General features: G+C 41.0%; 1 protein-coding gene across 1 annotated transcript in view; it reads left to right on the plus strand.

Annotated features, from left to right (window-relative positions):
• LOC144827787 (protein ATP1B4-like) overlaps positions 1–15857 on the plus strand; it is a 224936-nt gene that overhangs the window by 52443 nt on the left and 156636 nt on the right. Inside the window, exon 3 of the mRNA XM_078685973.1 lies at positions 6173–6332. Within this exon, the coding sequence (XP_078542099.1) occupies positions 6173–6332 (160 nt within the window). The remainder of the gene's footprint in view (positions 1–6172; positions 6333–15857) is intronic.

Here is a 15857-nt window from a genome sequence, read left to right on the forward strand (position 1 = left end):
ACTGTTCCGGATTTATATATCGTGATGTTAAGTTCGGCTCTGCATCTTTGTGATGGTGCGGTTGACATTTTTAATCCGTGAGGAATGTTTTTCGTAGTTTTTATGGTAAGCATCCTAGCGAAGGCATTGCGCCATTTAGCTGTTCTGGATGTATAGAATATGAGGTCATTCATTTTCGTACCAGTAGTTGCATTAAAGTATAGGTCTGCGAATATTATGTCCGGGTTTTTTCTCAGGTAGTCGTGTTTAAACTTCTTAGCTGCATTTTTAGTTAAGTTATTGGGGTATTTTATACTCTGGGCACTCAAGCCAGTAGCTTCTGGGTATCTTTCGCTCATTTTTGCTCCGTTCTGCATTTGTTATGGTGTTTCTTTTTCAGTTTTATTCCAGGTAGCCTCCCTGCTGATGTTATTTTATTGTTGCTTTTAGTTTCGGATCTAGAATTTTTTCATTATCGTTTCACTGAGTAGTGCTGGGAAAGGCTTCTCTTTTTCCTAATTATTCCACATTTAGCTCACGTAGTACTTTCAGAGTGCTTATTAATTAATTAATTAATCAATTAATTAATTCGCCAGCTGACATTTGTTCAGCTCTATGCTTGGTGTAAAAAACAACCCTTGTAAGATGGCTGCCGTTGTGTTTGTTTTTATGTTAGCAGGGAGTCCTTTCTCACTTTCCACTTCTTTCTCTGGACCAGCTTCCCTCATTAATTGGTCCAATTTCCATGGCTTTATTCTAGTAAGTTGTATTGATTGTAGTTGCATGAGACTTGCTGGGATTCCGCTTTTCTGTCCGTTTTACCTAATCTGGTGGAGTTCAACTTATCCCACCAGCGTGTGGATACTTATGTCAATATGAGACTGTTTATTTGCTACTTGTCCGCCTTGGCCGCCATTTTAAGGTCAGGCGGGGCGGACTGCAGATCTTTTTCCACTTTCCCGGTCTAATTTGAAGTCTTGAAGTGCAGGGGGGGGCGATGACTGGGCGCCGTGGGGCTGCGCCGCTGCAGCGCGCGTGCCCTCACCTCCTCGTCTCTGCGCTCAGTCCCCGATCCCCGTCCTGGGTCCAGGAGAAGCCGCCTCGTCTCTCTCACGGGTCGGACCCCGTCAGCACCGCTCCGAGGGTTCTCCGCTCTCCGCCCGCTCCGCAACAGTCTCCAGGGCGTCCTTTGATGCTGTCCCCGCCCGGGCGCCCCCGAGTCCCTCTCGGTCCGGATGATGCCAGGCTGCAACCTCTCCTACGGAGGTAATCTCGGTATCTTCTTTACCTTCTGTTTCTCTGAGTCCTAGGTCGCCAGTCTATCATCAATAATTTATTGGTAATTAATTATTAATTGCTAAATGTTTTTTAATAATTGTTTGTTGGTATTGAAAATCATTTTTTTAAATTCTATTATTATTTGGTAATCCGTTTTTAATCATTATTATGTAATTGTATTTATCATCAATTTAATTGTTAACTAATTATTAATTGGTATTTATTTTAAAATAACTATATATTGTTAATTAATTTATTGTAATTTAATAATTGAATAATTACTTTTTACAAAACAAATATTTTTATTATTTGTGTTATTTTCACCCCTACGCTATCCAACACTTTCCCTACTGTTGCACCCTCTGGAGTTGAAATAGTAATTTTAACCCCTACACTATCCAACCCTTTCCCTACTGTGTCACCCTCTGGAGTTGAAATAGTAATTTTTACCCCTACATTGTCCAACAATTTCCCTACTGTTGCACCCTCTGGAGTTGGAATAGTAACTTTAACCCCTACGCTGTCCAACACTTTCCCTACTGTTGCACCCTCTGGAGTTGGAATAGTAATTTTAACCCCTACGCTATCCAACATTTTCCCTACCTGTTGCACCCTCTGGAGTTGGAATAGTAATTTTTACCCCTACGCTGTCCAACACTTTCCCTACTGTTGCACCCTCTGGAGTTGGAATAGTAATTTTAACCCCTACACTATCCAACACTTTCCCTACGGTCGCACCCTCTGGAGTTGAAATAGTAATTTTAACCCCTCCTCTATCCAACACTTTCCTTACTGTTGCACTGTCTGGAGTTGGAATAGTAATTTTTACCCCTACGCTATCCAAAACGTTCTCTACTGTTGCACCCTCTGGAGTTGGAATAGTAATTGTAACCCCTACGCTATCCAACGCTTTCCCTACTGTTGCACCTTCTGGAGTTGGAATAGTAATTTTAACCCCTATGCTATCCAACACTTTCCCTACTGTTGCACTCTCTGGAGTTGGAATAGTATTGTTTACCCCAACGCTATCCAACGCTTACCCTACTGTTGCACTCTCTGGAGTTGGAATAGTAATTTTTACCCCTACGCTATCCAATATTTACTGTTTTAGTTAATGTAGTGTATAATTTATTTATATTTTTTTAAAATAATTTGTTATATAAAGTTTTGATATTCTTATTTATATTATTGTTGTATGTGTATGTATGTATTTATAATTTATAAAATGTTTTTTAACAATTTATAAGTTATTAGAATAATACATTGTAAATATTATTGAGTAAGAATATATATATTATATTTTATATGTGTATGTTTAATTTTGTTTTTACATTACATGTATTACTTATAATTTGAAACATATTTTAACCGTGTTTATTTGAATTATATGTATTATTTATTTAATTTAACATTATTTCTAAACATTTTTTTAAAAACTATATTTTTAACGATATTCTTGGCAATATTTTTTTTCCGATATTTTTGTACTTACCATAATGTAGATAGGACTTCGATATTTTTGACATCGATATTCCTCCTCTGATATTTTTGACGTCGATATTTTTGACGTCGATATTATATCAGACATTCATCCATGGGGTATTTACAGTGACATGGTCTACATGTTTCAGACTTTATAAGTGTATTCGCAAGGCTTTCTTCAGGGCCAGTGAGATAAGTGTGTGCACTCACTAAGGTGCACATTTTATAGACGAGATGTCCCTCTTGCACATAAACAATCAAGGATGGTGATTTGTAACTTTTATGTGTGCTGCATTGCGCTGCACACATAGAAGCTGCAAATCATCATTTTTTTAATGATAGTTTATGTGCAGGAAGGGCCGCCTTCCTGCACATAATCAATCATTCATGGAGTTTTGCTGTGGAGCACACATAGAAACAGCAAATACTAGGAAAAATAAAGACTTTCTCCTTGTTTCGCCATGTTAAGACCTGGTTTACCCTTGATAAATGAGGTGGCCCATGGTCCTAAAAATTTTAAGTTAAAATTGAGATCCACAGCATTATAAATTCACATTGCGTAGAATATATTCTAATTTATTTGTGAATCTTTTCAAAGTATGCTTAAAGTTATACAAGGTAAATGTACCCCTCCCCTTACCTATATCCATGAATCAATGCATTTTTTCTGCATTCTACGAAACAAGCTCAGTTCAGGTTGGAATTTAGCTCTTGAAGAAAATCACTTTCGGTTATGTCCAATGTCCAATTTTGTCAAATTTCATTTAGAGCTATTTTGTTTTCTAGTAAATTAGTTAAAGGGATCATTTGTGTCAATGTTGAGTACTGCTCTACACACATGATTTCGACCCCTCTGGTCTTTGATTTTCTTATTGAGCAAGTGTCCATACGAAATCATTCTAAAAGTTGGGCTACGGAGTCCATATAAGAACTCTTTAAGCAAGTTGTAAAGTTCATCCTTAGGGGCTGATTATCATGTGGTTTGGAAGGCCTCCTAACGGCATTTGCTCTGCCCGAATCGGATCGGGAACGTGTCTTTCCGACCGAATCGTAAAGGTTTCCGAGCGATCGATTACGATGCGAGTTAAGCGTTAGGAATAGTCTAATCCGAGCCCGACGGCATTTGGAATGACCGAGCCGTATGGATCAGACTTGTGCGTTTCTACAGGCCGCGTTTCGTAACGACCGATTACGATGCTGGTTTCGGACAGCCTTTACGAATCGTGCCATCCAACTCGAATCAGCAGTTGGAATCAGACTTTGGGGGCCTGTAGCGGCCCCCCTGCATCCGGAGCTCCCAATCGGGCCTATGGGGGTACTCATGTGTCCCCCCTTACCAGCCATGCACAGTGTGGCAGGCACCAGGGGGTTCCCGCCACAGGGTGCCGGATTTTCCCCAGCCACACCTTTCTTTAATGCAAGCCTATACATTCAGGGCCTGATTCTGATGTGGTTAGGAAAGCATTCCCATCTAGGGCCTGATTCTGATGCGCTTATGAAGGCCTCCTAACAGCATTTGCTGCTTCCAAATCGGATCAGGAACGTGTCTTCCCACCCGAGGGCCCAATTATGATGCGGTTAGGAACATATGCTCCCATTGAAGTCAACGGGAGTTCAACCAAATCGTATCGGGAAGCATCCGAATGCATTGTACTCTGTCGGTCGGACTCTCCCGATCCGAGTGGGTTGGAAACCATTTTCAAACTGATTCGGTTAGGAAGCTTTCCAACCCGAATCAGAATCGGGCCCTCAGTCGGAACAGAGGCTCCCATTGAGGTTAATGGGAGTCCAACCAAATCGTATCTGGAAGCATCCGGATGCATTGTGATCGGTCGGTCGGACTCTCCCGATCCGAGTTGGTCGTAAACCATTCCCAAACCGATTCAGTCTGAATGATTTCTGAACCGTATCGTAATCGGGCCCTTAGTATGCACACTTTTAGGATAGACATTGATCAGTTTCAGTTATCACCATTTTCATATTTTGTTTTTGACAGCCATACTAAACTTGAGCCACATGTTTACCTTCTGTTGAGTACTTACAACCTAATCAATCAAGCAGTATTTATATAGCGCAGCTTGTTAGCCGAGCGGGTATCCAGGCACTGTGCTGCAGGTATCAATCGAAGAGCCAGATCTTGAGTCTTTGCAATTTCAATTTATGTTACTATCTATATAACAGTTCAAGCATTGTTGACCTTTCCGTGAAACTCTGTCAGGGGAACATCAATTATGTGGGGTTCATAATGAAACTTAGTCCCATATCTTATGTCTTTATCCCCATCTTCTAAATAAGGGACGAAGGCTCTGACACCCACTCCATATCAAGAGCTGTCAGTTATTTGGATTATGTCATCAGGTTGTTAAGGTGTCGAGGATAGATTTTTATCAGAACACATGTATTGTATGTTGAATGAGCAGGTCAATTAGGACCTTGTTTTAAACAGAAAAAGTGATGCTCACATTATATGTAAAGCGCTCTGATACCCTCGGGTTTAGCTAGTGCTATATAAACCTATAAATATATAAATGTAGGGCCCCAATGTCCTGTGCACCCACAAATAGGATTGTCCAGTTGGTGTATTATGCATTGCTATTGATACCTGGGTAAGGCACTCTATCCCAGTGATTCATGAACATACACATGCAGGAAGCAAACACCTGGAATTCATAAACCAGTGGTTGTAATATGATTTATTATTGCAGTCATAAATAACTAAAGTATGAGGACTTTTCTTGTTGAAAAAGCTTTATTTTGATGTTTGAAATGTTATTCTTCAAGTTTGACAGCCAATACTTGTTTTGCCACTTACTTGGTGCACAGGCCTGAGACTTTTTCAAGGCTTGTTTGTGAAATGTGTTAGTAACTAAGGGCCCGATTATGAGTTTGGCGCAGTGGAGCCCAAAGACTGCCGACCGTATTACGAGTTGGAAATGCACATAATACAGTCGGTGGTTCTTTGCTGTTCCGATGGCGTTGCCTGTTTTCCAGGCACCGCAATGGAACAGCAAAAAAGTTCCAGTGCAGCATGGACATGGATGTCCATGCTGTGCTGGGGGTACATATTGTGCTATTATAATATTTATATTGTTGTTTTTATGTTTTTTTTTTAGATTGCTGAAGGGCAGGCAACAAGAATTGCAAAAATCATGACAAAACAAAACAAGCATTAACAAAGGCAAAAGACCTGTGGCCAACTGCAGACCTATTTGGTTTGCCAATACTTTTTTACTGACATCTATAAATTGTTTAGCTTGTGCAGTATGAAGTAGATTTACCAGTGATCACAACACTAGAAATCCCTAATTGAATTACATTACAGATCAGTGCTCTTCTTAAAAGATTTTCATTACAACCGGTGATAACAACAGGTTGAATGCTACTGGTGCCAAGTAAGAGCTATAAAAAATGACTCATTTTCCAACCCTTCCAGGAAAACAAGGTTGGAGGCAGCCAGCAGTCTGTTGATGGCAGGGGTGACCATCAGAAGAAGGAATCCAAGAAAACATGGGGAGAGTGGATGTTAGATGCAAAACACTTCATATGGAACCCCGAAACGAGAGAATTCATGGGGCGGACGGCTCGTAGTTGGGGTAAGCCTGTCCTATATGCCATTTAGGCATGATTTATGCATTCCCTATCACTGGTGCATCTATTTGCTGCAAATCTCTTCTCATGTTCAAGTTCACAGATCTCTGATAATTTGCAGGAGGCAAAATTGTATGCAGCTAATAAAAGTGAGTCGCTGTAGGTAACTGCAACGGGATCTTTTATTTCCCTTGTACACACATTACAGTGCAGTTCTGGGGTTGCCTGGCTAGTTTGATTTATTTTGCCGGTAAGTGTCTGTATGCAAGGTTTGTTTTGAATTTACCTTCACTGTTTTTAGCAGCGCCGTAAGTGCTCTGTCACCATGCCCCAGACACATCCCTCCACTGATGCTGGCCTTGAAATTAACTGCCGCAGAGCGTACGTCAGTTGTCCAGTCTGAACTCCTTAGGTAAGCGCTACCAGTACCTCGGCCCCACTCCCTGTTCTGCAAGCATCATTGATAATCTCCAGGGCCAGTCCTAGGACTTGTGGGGCCCTGGCTCTAATTTGAATGTGACATCACAAGAATTGACATCATGGGAAACCAACATCACAGGACTGTTGATCATCTTTGTCATTGCTGAAGAGACCTAGGGGCATATGTACAACAGAATAGAGAAGCGTGGCGTTAAGCAAACCTTGCTAACGCCACGCTTCTCCATTCCTAAAAAGCAGGGCTGCACCATATTTACAACAATATGGTGCAGCCCTGCGCGTTTCCCCCTGCGCTGGCTCTAAATTAAGCTGCCTAGCGCCAATGCAGGTACCCTTGCACCATTGAAGGGAATCTTGAAATGCCATTTTGTAACTTCTATGTGTGCTGTTTAATGCAGCAAACATTAAAGTTGCAAAACAGCATTTTTTAAAAATGATTATTTATGTGCAGGAAGGGCGACCTTCCCGCACATAAACTATCATAGGCAATTTGCTGTTTCTATGTGCAATAAACAAGTCAACACACATGGAAACAGCAAAAACGAGGAGAAATATAGCATTTTTCCTTGTTTTGCCTGTTTAAGACCAGGTTTTCCCTGGTCTTAATTTTGACGCTGCCTCTTATTTAAGCTGCCCTTGTAAATAGGGGGCAGTGTCAAAATCAATGGGTGTTGTGGTGGAATGCCCACAGCAACACCCATTGCCTTCCCCTTTCACCCAAAATACTGTGTGAAAGGGTGCCTTATTTACAAGGCAGTGTTAAACCACATTAAGTGGCTTAACCCTGCCTTGTAAATAAGGCGAGGCCCCTATTGCCATCACAACGTCACTGAAAGTGACGTTGTGGAGACGATAGAGGCTTGTACATATGCCCCCTAGTGTTGATATCAGTAACATGGATTAAAAGATTATCCAAATGAAATACGTCCATCTATTTTAAAACTGTATTAAGTGGATTACATTGGTCACATTGGATTGAAAAGCTAGATGCAGATCTCACAAAGATGGCTATTCTTACTCCAAGTTAACTGATTGTTGCCATATTAGTGCATCGTAATAATTTGAGAGCATTGCAGAAAATAAATTGAATGGCATCACTGGTAAAAATTATGCAACAGGGTATCTCAAGATGAAGTTGAATTCAGATACATAGACTTTTTGCATTCTTATTTGAGAGCTTCATAAATCACAGACCAGAACAAAAAAAATAGGGCTGCAGAGTTCTGTAGAGAAATAGCTTTCGGATTTAGGATATAGAATGAATATATTCTCCTCCCAGGCGATGAGAGCCAAGTGAGGAAATATACATTTCTTATAAAAAGCTGATGAAAGCAAACATTGCAAAATTGATAATAAGGAGATAAGTAAATTGATAAGTACATAAAAATGCAATTCCAATGAAACATAAATAGAGTAACTTCCAAGTTCTAGATTATTCTCGTTAGGTGGCTCCCTGGTATTGATTCATTACGTAAAGTTTAGTTCTGTGTGTTTAAAGTAAAGGTATGCTGCAGATTTGAGGGGTTTTTCATGCTAAGGTTTTCCATCTGGTATCAGAACTGTTGGAAGTGGTAGTGGCAGAATGGCAGGATGTGGATGAAAATCCCTCAATCGCCCCAAAAAGATAGCTCTATTGTTGTATATATTTCCAACTTTATGTGGTCATCCAACTTGAGAAAAATGGGGGTAGGGCTAGGAATATGAAAACAAAGAAATTTCCATCTTAATATCATGTCTGTACACATCTGGAAGTTATTGGTAGAATTTGCCCTGTTTCGCCTACATCCTATTACAAAAATATACATATAACGGGTCATCAGAAAGCTCACTCATAACAAACAGGGAAATAATACAAGGCAACATAATTTGTGTAATATTTACCTTCGCCTTCAATGATTAGGAGGTGGCGATCTTCTGAGCTGATCAGGATATTCCTTAAAACACAGAAGAGCAAAAATAAAGTTAACTTGTGGAGACACACAAAAAGTGTTTTTCACAAGGCTCTCAGGTTTAAGAGCAGTTATATCAAATGGGGGGGACCTGGATTTGTTAGGTCCAGCATATAAGCTCCTTACTATATATAATGGTCTAACAGTTCTATAAAAAGATCTCCAGTAAAGTGCCCACTTGGGAGTGCCCGTTGGGTACTGCAGTGCCGGCCCGACAAGTAGCTTGCCTGATAATGAAGCATGACACCCATATGGGTGTGTGATGGTACTTGCTCCAAGTGGAGCATATTCCCCCATTGATAAACTGTGTCAATACACACTTATTCTACAATCTTTAAAATCAAATTAAATCATCTACGGTCATTATAGACATCAAAAAGAAACTAGAAGATGTAGAGTCTGAATTAAATTCTTATAGTGAATACCTAATAAAACGTAAAATGGATAAACTCCAAAAAGATATACGTTACTTCAGCCGAGAAAACGTATACCCATATCTAAGAGACAACTTCTATGAACATACTGACGAGTTTGGCCAAGATATGGGCTATCCACAATCTGACAATAGACAAAAAAAGGTCACTACGTTTTCAAATACATCAGACTCTGATAGCAGTTCTAGTATGTCTCCTCATCAAAATAGAGGCCAGAGATTTGTACAAAGATCAAACCAAGGCTATCGTCCTTTTTTAGGGAGGCGCCCCCAGAACAGAGGGAATTGGCGACCGAATTATGGATCTATGTAAAGTGTATACAGGACAAACAAAAGAATCAAACAATTATTTATTTGAAATAAAAAAGGTTTTTGTATATCAATATATATTTTTGTCACTATATATATATATATATATATAAGGTCGTATGAGTGTGTGTAGCTATGTTCACTATTATGTGGGTGAGAGGTCTTGGCATGTATTAATTTATTGTTTGCTATAAGTTTTTTTCAAAATTGTTATTTCCCTACCTATAGCAAACCTATTAGTGTAGGGGTCCCCTGTTTTTCAAAAAGTATATTCTCATGGCCTGTCCATGAGGGGAGTTATAGTTTTCATCTGGTTATGACTTGTCTATGCAGCGTTATCATTGTCCCACCTTTCGTGTATCTACAGTGTTAAGGTTTGACTATATCCATAGTAAAGCATTCACAATATTAGACTAAAAACTTTGATTTTTTGTCCCTGCGTCATTTTTACATTGCTGTCCCACAGTTCCTTTCGGACCATTGTCAATAGTTCATTGATATAATTCTTCAGTTACGCAGTCCTCTATTCTCTCTGAATAAATAATTAGATCTAACATATAGATATGGCCACTCTAAAATCATTTGGATTCAGTGACGAGGATTTTGCCTCTATGGTGGGATCTTCCGTCAATTTTGACAATATAAACCCAAATAACACCGATAAAAATGAAGATCTTGTCAAACTTTTAGCCCTCAAAAAAAAGTCCATTAGAATAGAACTTCATGGCAAATATATCTTGGATTACCTTAAAGCCGGGGTTATTCCCCAAGGCTTACAAGTCAAAAACATCCCAGGTCTCTTCATACAAGTCAAACACTTCCTAGAACGATGGTCCCTCATTGCCAATCGGTGTTCGAGGGACCTCATGATGTTGATAGTCGAAACAGCCAAGGAAGTGCTGGCCCAACTAATTCAAGAGATTCTGGATCTAGAAAATCAAATTAAATCATCTACGGTCATTATAGACATCAAAAAGAAACTAGAAGATGTAGAGTCTGAATTAAATTCTTATAGTGAATACCTAATAAAACGTAAAATGGATAAACTCCAAAAAGATATACGTTACTTCAGCCGAGAAAACGTATACCCATATCTAAGAGACAACTTCTATGAAAATACTGACGAGTTTGGCCAAGATATGGGCTATCCACAATCTGACAATAGACAAAAAAAGGTCACTACGTTTTCAAATACATCAGACTCTGATAGCAGTTCTAGTATGTCTCCTCATCAAAATAGAGGCCAGAGATTTGTACAAAGATCAAACCAAGGCTATCGTCCTTTTTTAGGGAGGCGCCCCCAGAACAGAGGGAATTGGCGACCGAATTATCGATCTATGTAAAGTGTATATAGGACAAACAAAAGAATCAAACAATTATTTATTTGAAATAAAAAAGGTTTTTGTATATCAATATATATTTTTGTCACTATATATATATATATATATAAGGTCGTATGAGTGTGTGTAGCTATGTTCACTATTATGTGGGTGAGAGGTCTTGGCATGTATTAATTTATTGTTTGCTATAAGTTTTTTTCAAAATTGTTATTTCCCTACCTATAGCAAACCTATTAGTGTAGGGGTCCCCTGTTTTTCAAAAAGCTGATAATGAAGCATGACACCCATATGGGTGTGTGATGGTACTTGCTCCTAGTGGAGCATATTCCCCCATTGATAAACTGTGTCAATACACACTTATTCTACAATCTTTAAAAGGAACTGCATATTCTTGTTGGATCAGAGGAGACCAGTGCCAAGATTGAAAAAATTGAGAACCACACTTCTGTGCCACGATGCTCTCATTGACAAAAAAATAGAAGCTGGGTCCCATTTCTTCACATTGTGTCTTTTTTATAATGAAATGTCATTAAATACTAATAATGAAGGGAAACATTTCTGGGAGAAAATTCTTGAAGGTCATGAGGTTGTTTCCTTGTGTTAGCTAGAACCAACAAGGGTCCCGGGGATCCAAGTAAAATATTGGACTTGCATAGAGGGGTGATGTCAGCAAGGCAACACAAGGCAGCCCAATTATTTCCTCTGCTGTCAGGGCAGAACATACCAAGCGCTTTGTCATCGACCCTTCCCTGTGCAGGGTGCCAGTGTGTCTGGGGTCTGAAACACAAACCGAAAAAGGCCCATCCGACTGGTGATTGTCAGCTTTTGATAGCCTTCTACAGTTTGAGAGAGGCTTGTTGTGTGAACTCCTGCTCAAAATGTTGGCTTCCTTTGTGCCAGTAGAAGTAGGTGGAATTTGGATGTTTTAAAGTTTTTTTGTTTCTGCTGAGGTTGCCAGCCTTGATTTCTCTTCGACTTCCTTCCTTCTTCATCAGGTGTATTTTTTTAGCATTAGGAGGTATCTCTGCTTCTAAATAAATAAATAGTGCATGGCTGCAACTTATGTCACCAATTACCAATCTTGCAATTGTAGCACCTTTTTACTTATTGAAAGCCATTGCTGCCTGGCACATTAACAGGCTGTCCAACCTAAGATTAACGTATCCTTAATCTGGGTAACATTAATGTCTGCTTTTCACAACACTACAAATCACTTTTATCAGGGATAAACCCTTGAAAAGGAAAGCTCCTAATGGTTGCCATCTTGCCAATGTACCAAAACGAAAGTCTGTAGATGGGGTTTAAGGAATGAGTTAGTGAGCATAATTTCCTCCCTATGGCTGCACCTTTTTACATGTGAGGCTAATAGGAAGCCCTCGCACAAGATCCATTGTCCTTCTGATCTCTCTGTAAAGTGGGTTTGTGCTCAGTACATGCAACAAACAAGGCCAAATACTATAGCCTTTACGTGTGGCGTGGTCACTTATAATTGGGGCCTAGGATTGGATAGCAAATCTTCGAATAAACAAAGCCTGGGGAGGAGGCAAGCAAAGGCCTCAGTTTTTTCACAGTTGATAGCAGAATAGTTTTGTGAGTTGCATCCTGGCTGTAAAAGTGCAAATCAGGAGTTTGAATCTATGCAAGGCACAATCGTCCCTCCTGGGTCCATTATATGAGCGTAATTAGATAGTATAATAGTAACTACTTAGAAAAAGTGGAATTAAACACTATTATATGTAAGTGATAATTCAAATGACAGCTAAAAATACCTTTGACACACCACCACATAGGTATTGTTTGTTTCACCACTGCATTAATACCCATGAGTTGTATTCATCTTAACATGCTAAATATTCTAGGCAAAGGCTCAGAATAACATCACCGTTACCAAGCATTGGCAAAGTCGATAGGTCTCGCCTATAAGAACTATTGGTTTTGGCAATGTATATTTGCCGTGTTGTACATCAGTGTGGCTATTCTTCAGCATGGTTGAAAGTTAGTGGCATTGAGTGGCCTTGAGGGGAGAGGTAGGAGTAGAGTGTCATAGACTGGATTTGTTGGAGTAGAGTGTTGTTGAGTGGAGTTGGGGGAGTAGAGTGTCATACAGTTGAGTAGAGGGGAGTAGAGTTCAGTGGTTCAGTGGCAGAGAGTGTTATAGAGTGCAGAGTAGTAAAGTGGGGTGCCGTAGTGTGGAATGGGGTGGAATCAGGTGGAATGGGTTGGAGTGGATTGAGGTAGTGGGTGAATTGGATTGGAGTAGATTGTGGTGGAGTGATGTGGATTAATTTGATTGGAGTGGGGTTGATTTTAATGGAGTGAGATGGATTGGATTGAGGTAGATTGGAGTAGGGCGAATTAAAGAAGGATGTATTAGATTGGTTTGGGGTGGATTGGGGTGGGTTGGATTGGATTGGGGTGTTTTGGAGTGGGGTGAATTTGTTTGGATTGGAGTGGGGGCAGACTAGAGTGGTGCAGATTGGAGTGGGGAGATTGTTTTGGATTGTAGCTGATTGTAGTTGGGCAGATTGGAGTGGAGCTGATTGGAGTGGGGCACATTGTTTTGGACTGCGTGGGGCAGATTGCTTTGGGTTGAAGTGGGGCAGATTGTTTTGGATTGGAGTAGGGTAAGATTGGTAGCAGATTGGACTGGGGTGGGGGATTAGAGTGTGGTGGTGTGGAGGTGTTTGGGTTGGTCTGGGGTGGATTGAATTAAGTGGGGCGGATTTGTGTGTTGTGAGGTGAGGTGGATTGGAGTAGTGCGGATTGGAGTGGTGTGCAATGGGGTGTACTACACAATTATGTGTTAAAACACCATTTTAGAAAAAAACACACGTAAGAAAGAAACAATGTAGCGTTGCAATAAAATAATCCTCGTCTTTTGAGAACAGTGCCTACAAGTAAAAACACAAGAAAACTTGAGTGCAAAGTAATCAAAGACTTGGCAAAATAAAAGAAACTTAACTAACAGGTTTTCCGCACTTAGCTGCATTTACTAGACGGCCCTCTAAGTTTAGCACTGGTGACCTGGGCTGGGAAGCAGACATGTTAGTCCCTCTGGGGAATAAAATGTAGTGATCCAACAGTATAGCGATGCGAGGCCAAGGTCAGGGCCCCCCTGCCCTGGGCCTCCTAGCACTACATAATGGCTACAAAGCTCTGAGAAAGGGGCCTTCCTCTAGACCTTGCAGCATGATGGAGAGCTTTGAGGCCCACCTCCCTTGGAATTCGCAGAACTGGTTAACGGCCCAAGTACCACCTCCCCTGTGCCTCGCAGTAGGGAGACACACTGCAAAAGAGCCTTCTGTTGCCTGGAAATGGAATACACAAAGGGCAGACAAGACTTCTCCACAGGTTTTTAACAGAGGTGCTTCCCCGCCCTTGTCCCTGAGAGCAGATATAATTGCTGGCTTGGCTGCTGTCACGTCCCTACCTAGTCTTTCCCCTCCCCCCACAAGTGCAGCCCCAGAAGTGCCAACACGCCTGACCAGCAAGGTCAATACAACTTGCTTAACATTGGCAATGTGATCTGGTTGGGGGGGGGCTCTGAAGGAGCAGGTGGGCTGACAAAGAAAGTGTAGCCTTTCAGACAGAAGCAGGCCCCTTGTTTTGAACTGAGCGCAGGGCCCTGGGCAGCTGCCCATACTGCCCATGCCTAGCGCCGGCCCTGATAATCGCACATGGCCAAACTGCAGGCTCACTCTCTCCAACCCAAAAATCAGAGTGCCTACCTCCATGGATGAAACCACAGCTAAGCCACCTTACTCATGGAGCTCTTTAATTGTACCTTGAGCAACACTCTCTTATTAACTACGCACTAGTGTTTGCAGATTTTCTTTAAACTCAATCCATAGACATTGCTTTTATTACATTATTACAGAGTTGTGGGCAGGCGCGGCCTCAAGCCCAGAACAGTCGACTGCAGTTCCTGCAGGGTTCTCCATTTTTAGACAAGACTGCTTGGATAAAAGATGCAGTGGCTTAGCCACACTTTACAGCAGCCCGCTTAAAAGCATTTTCATAGGCTACAGCCGTTCTAGGGCTCTAGAAGCATTGTCATACAAAATCCAGCTTACCAAACATTACTCCTTCAACGGTCTTCTTATCTATCAACCACCCAGCCCATAGCCTGCCTCCACCCACATCCTGGGTCAACTCTTAGACAATATAGATGAATCTTCCGACTACACCATCCTGGGCGATGTCAATGTTCACTTAGAAAATACCCAAAATACTGACAACACCCAACTTATAGATGTGATGGATTGCATGGGCCTTATCCAACTCACCAACAGCGCTACCCACAAGGCAGGCGACCTGATGGACGGAAATCTTTCCAATAACATTTTCTTTCAAACACTCCCTTCCCTTCCTCTAGTGTGGTCTGACCACTTCGCTGTCATGTTCATCCTTAAATCCCAAGTGGACACAGCCGCCCCTTCTCGGCCAACGACATCTAAACCATCTCGCCCTTGGCATATCATTTCATCAGAATTTTTCAAATCATCTTTAGCAGAAAACCTCCCTCAACCTTATAAGGACCTCGATGAGGCCACTAACTCTTTTGAGCACTGGATTCTTTAATCGCTCAATCTTATAGCTCCAGTCAAAAATCACAAGAACACAGAAGCATGCCCTCTGAACTGTGGTTCTCAGATGGTCAGCTATGGGTAAACTGATAGGGGATCTTATAAGCAGTCTCTAGCAATATACAAGGAATTCATCCTTAAAGAGAAAACCCACTTTCACATCAACATAATTGAAGCCTCAAAAAATTTATCCAAAGATCATTTAGAAGGCCAGGAATGCAAAAATCATATCCTTCATTGAGATTCACGAACACCGTGACCCCATCCAGTTCGGCTTCAGAAGCCATCATAGTACCAAACTTACTCTGATCACAGCATCAGAGCAAATTAGACAGACAGTCGAACAAGGAGGTACTGCTGCTCTAGTCCTATTAGACCTCTCTGCATTTTCCACAAGGTCAATCATAACATTCTTTTAGATCATCTCACCTCTATTGGGATTAAACCCTTCCGTGCTGCCGTCGGCCGTTGGCCG

Source organism: Lissotriton helveticus, chromosome 4_1, assembly GCF_964261635.1.
Source record: "Lissotriton helveticus chromosome 4_1, aLisHel1.1, whole genome shotgun sequence".
NCBI lineage: Eukaryota > Metazoa > Chordata > Amphibia > Caudata > Salamandridae > Lissotriton > Lissotriton helveticus.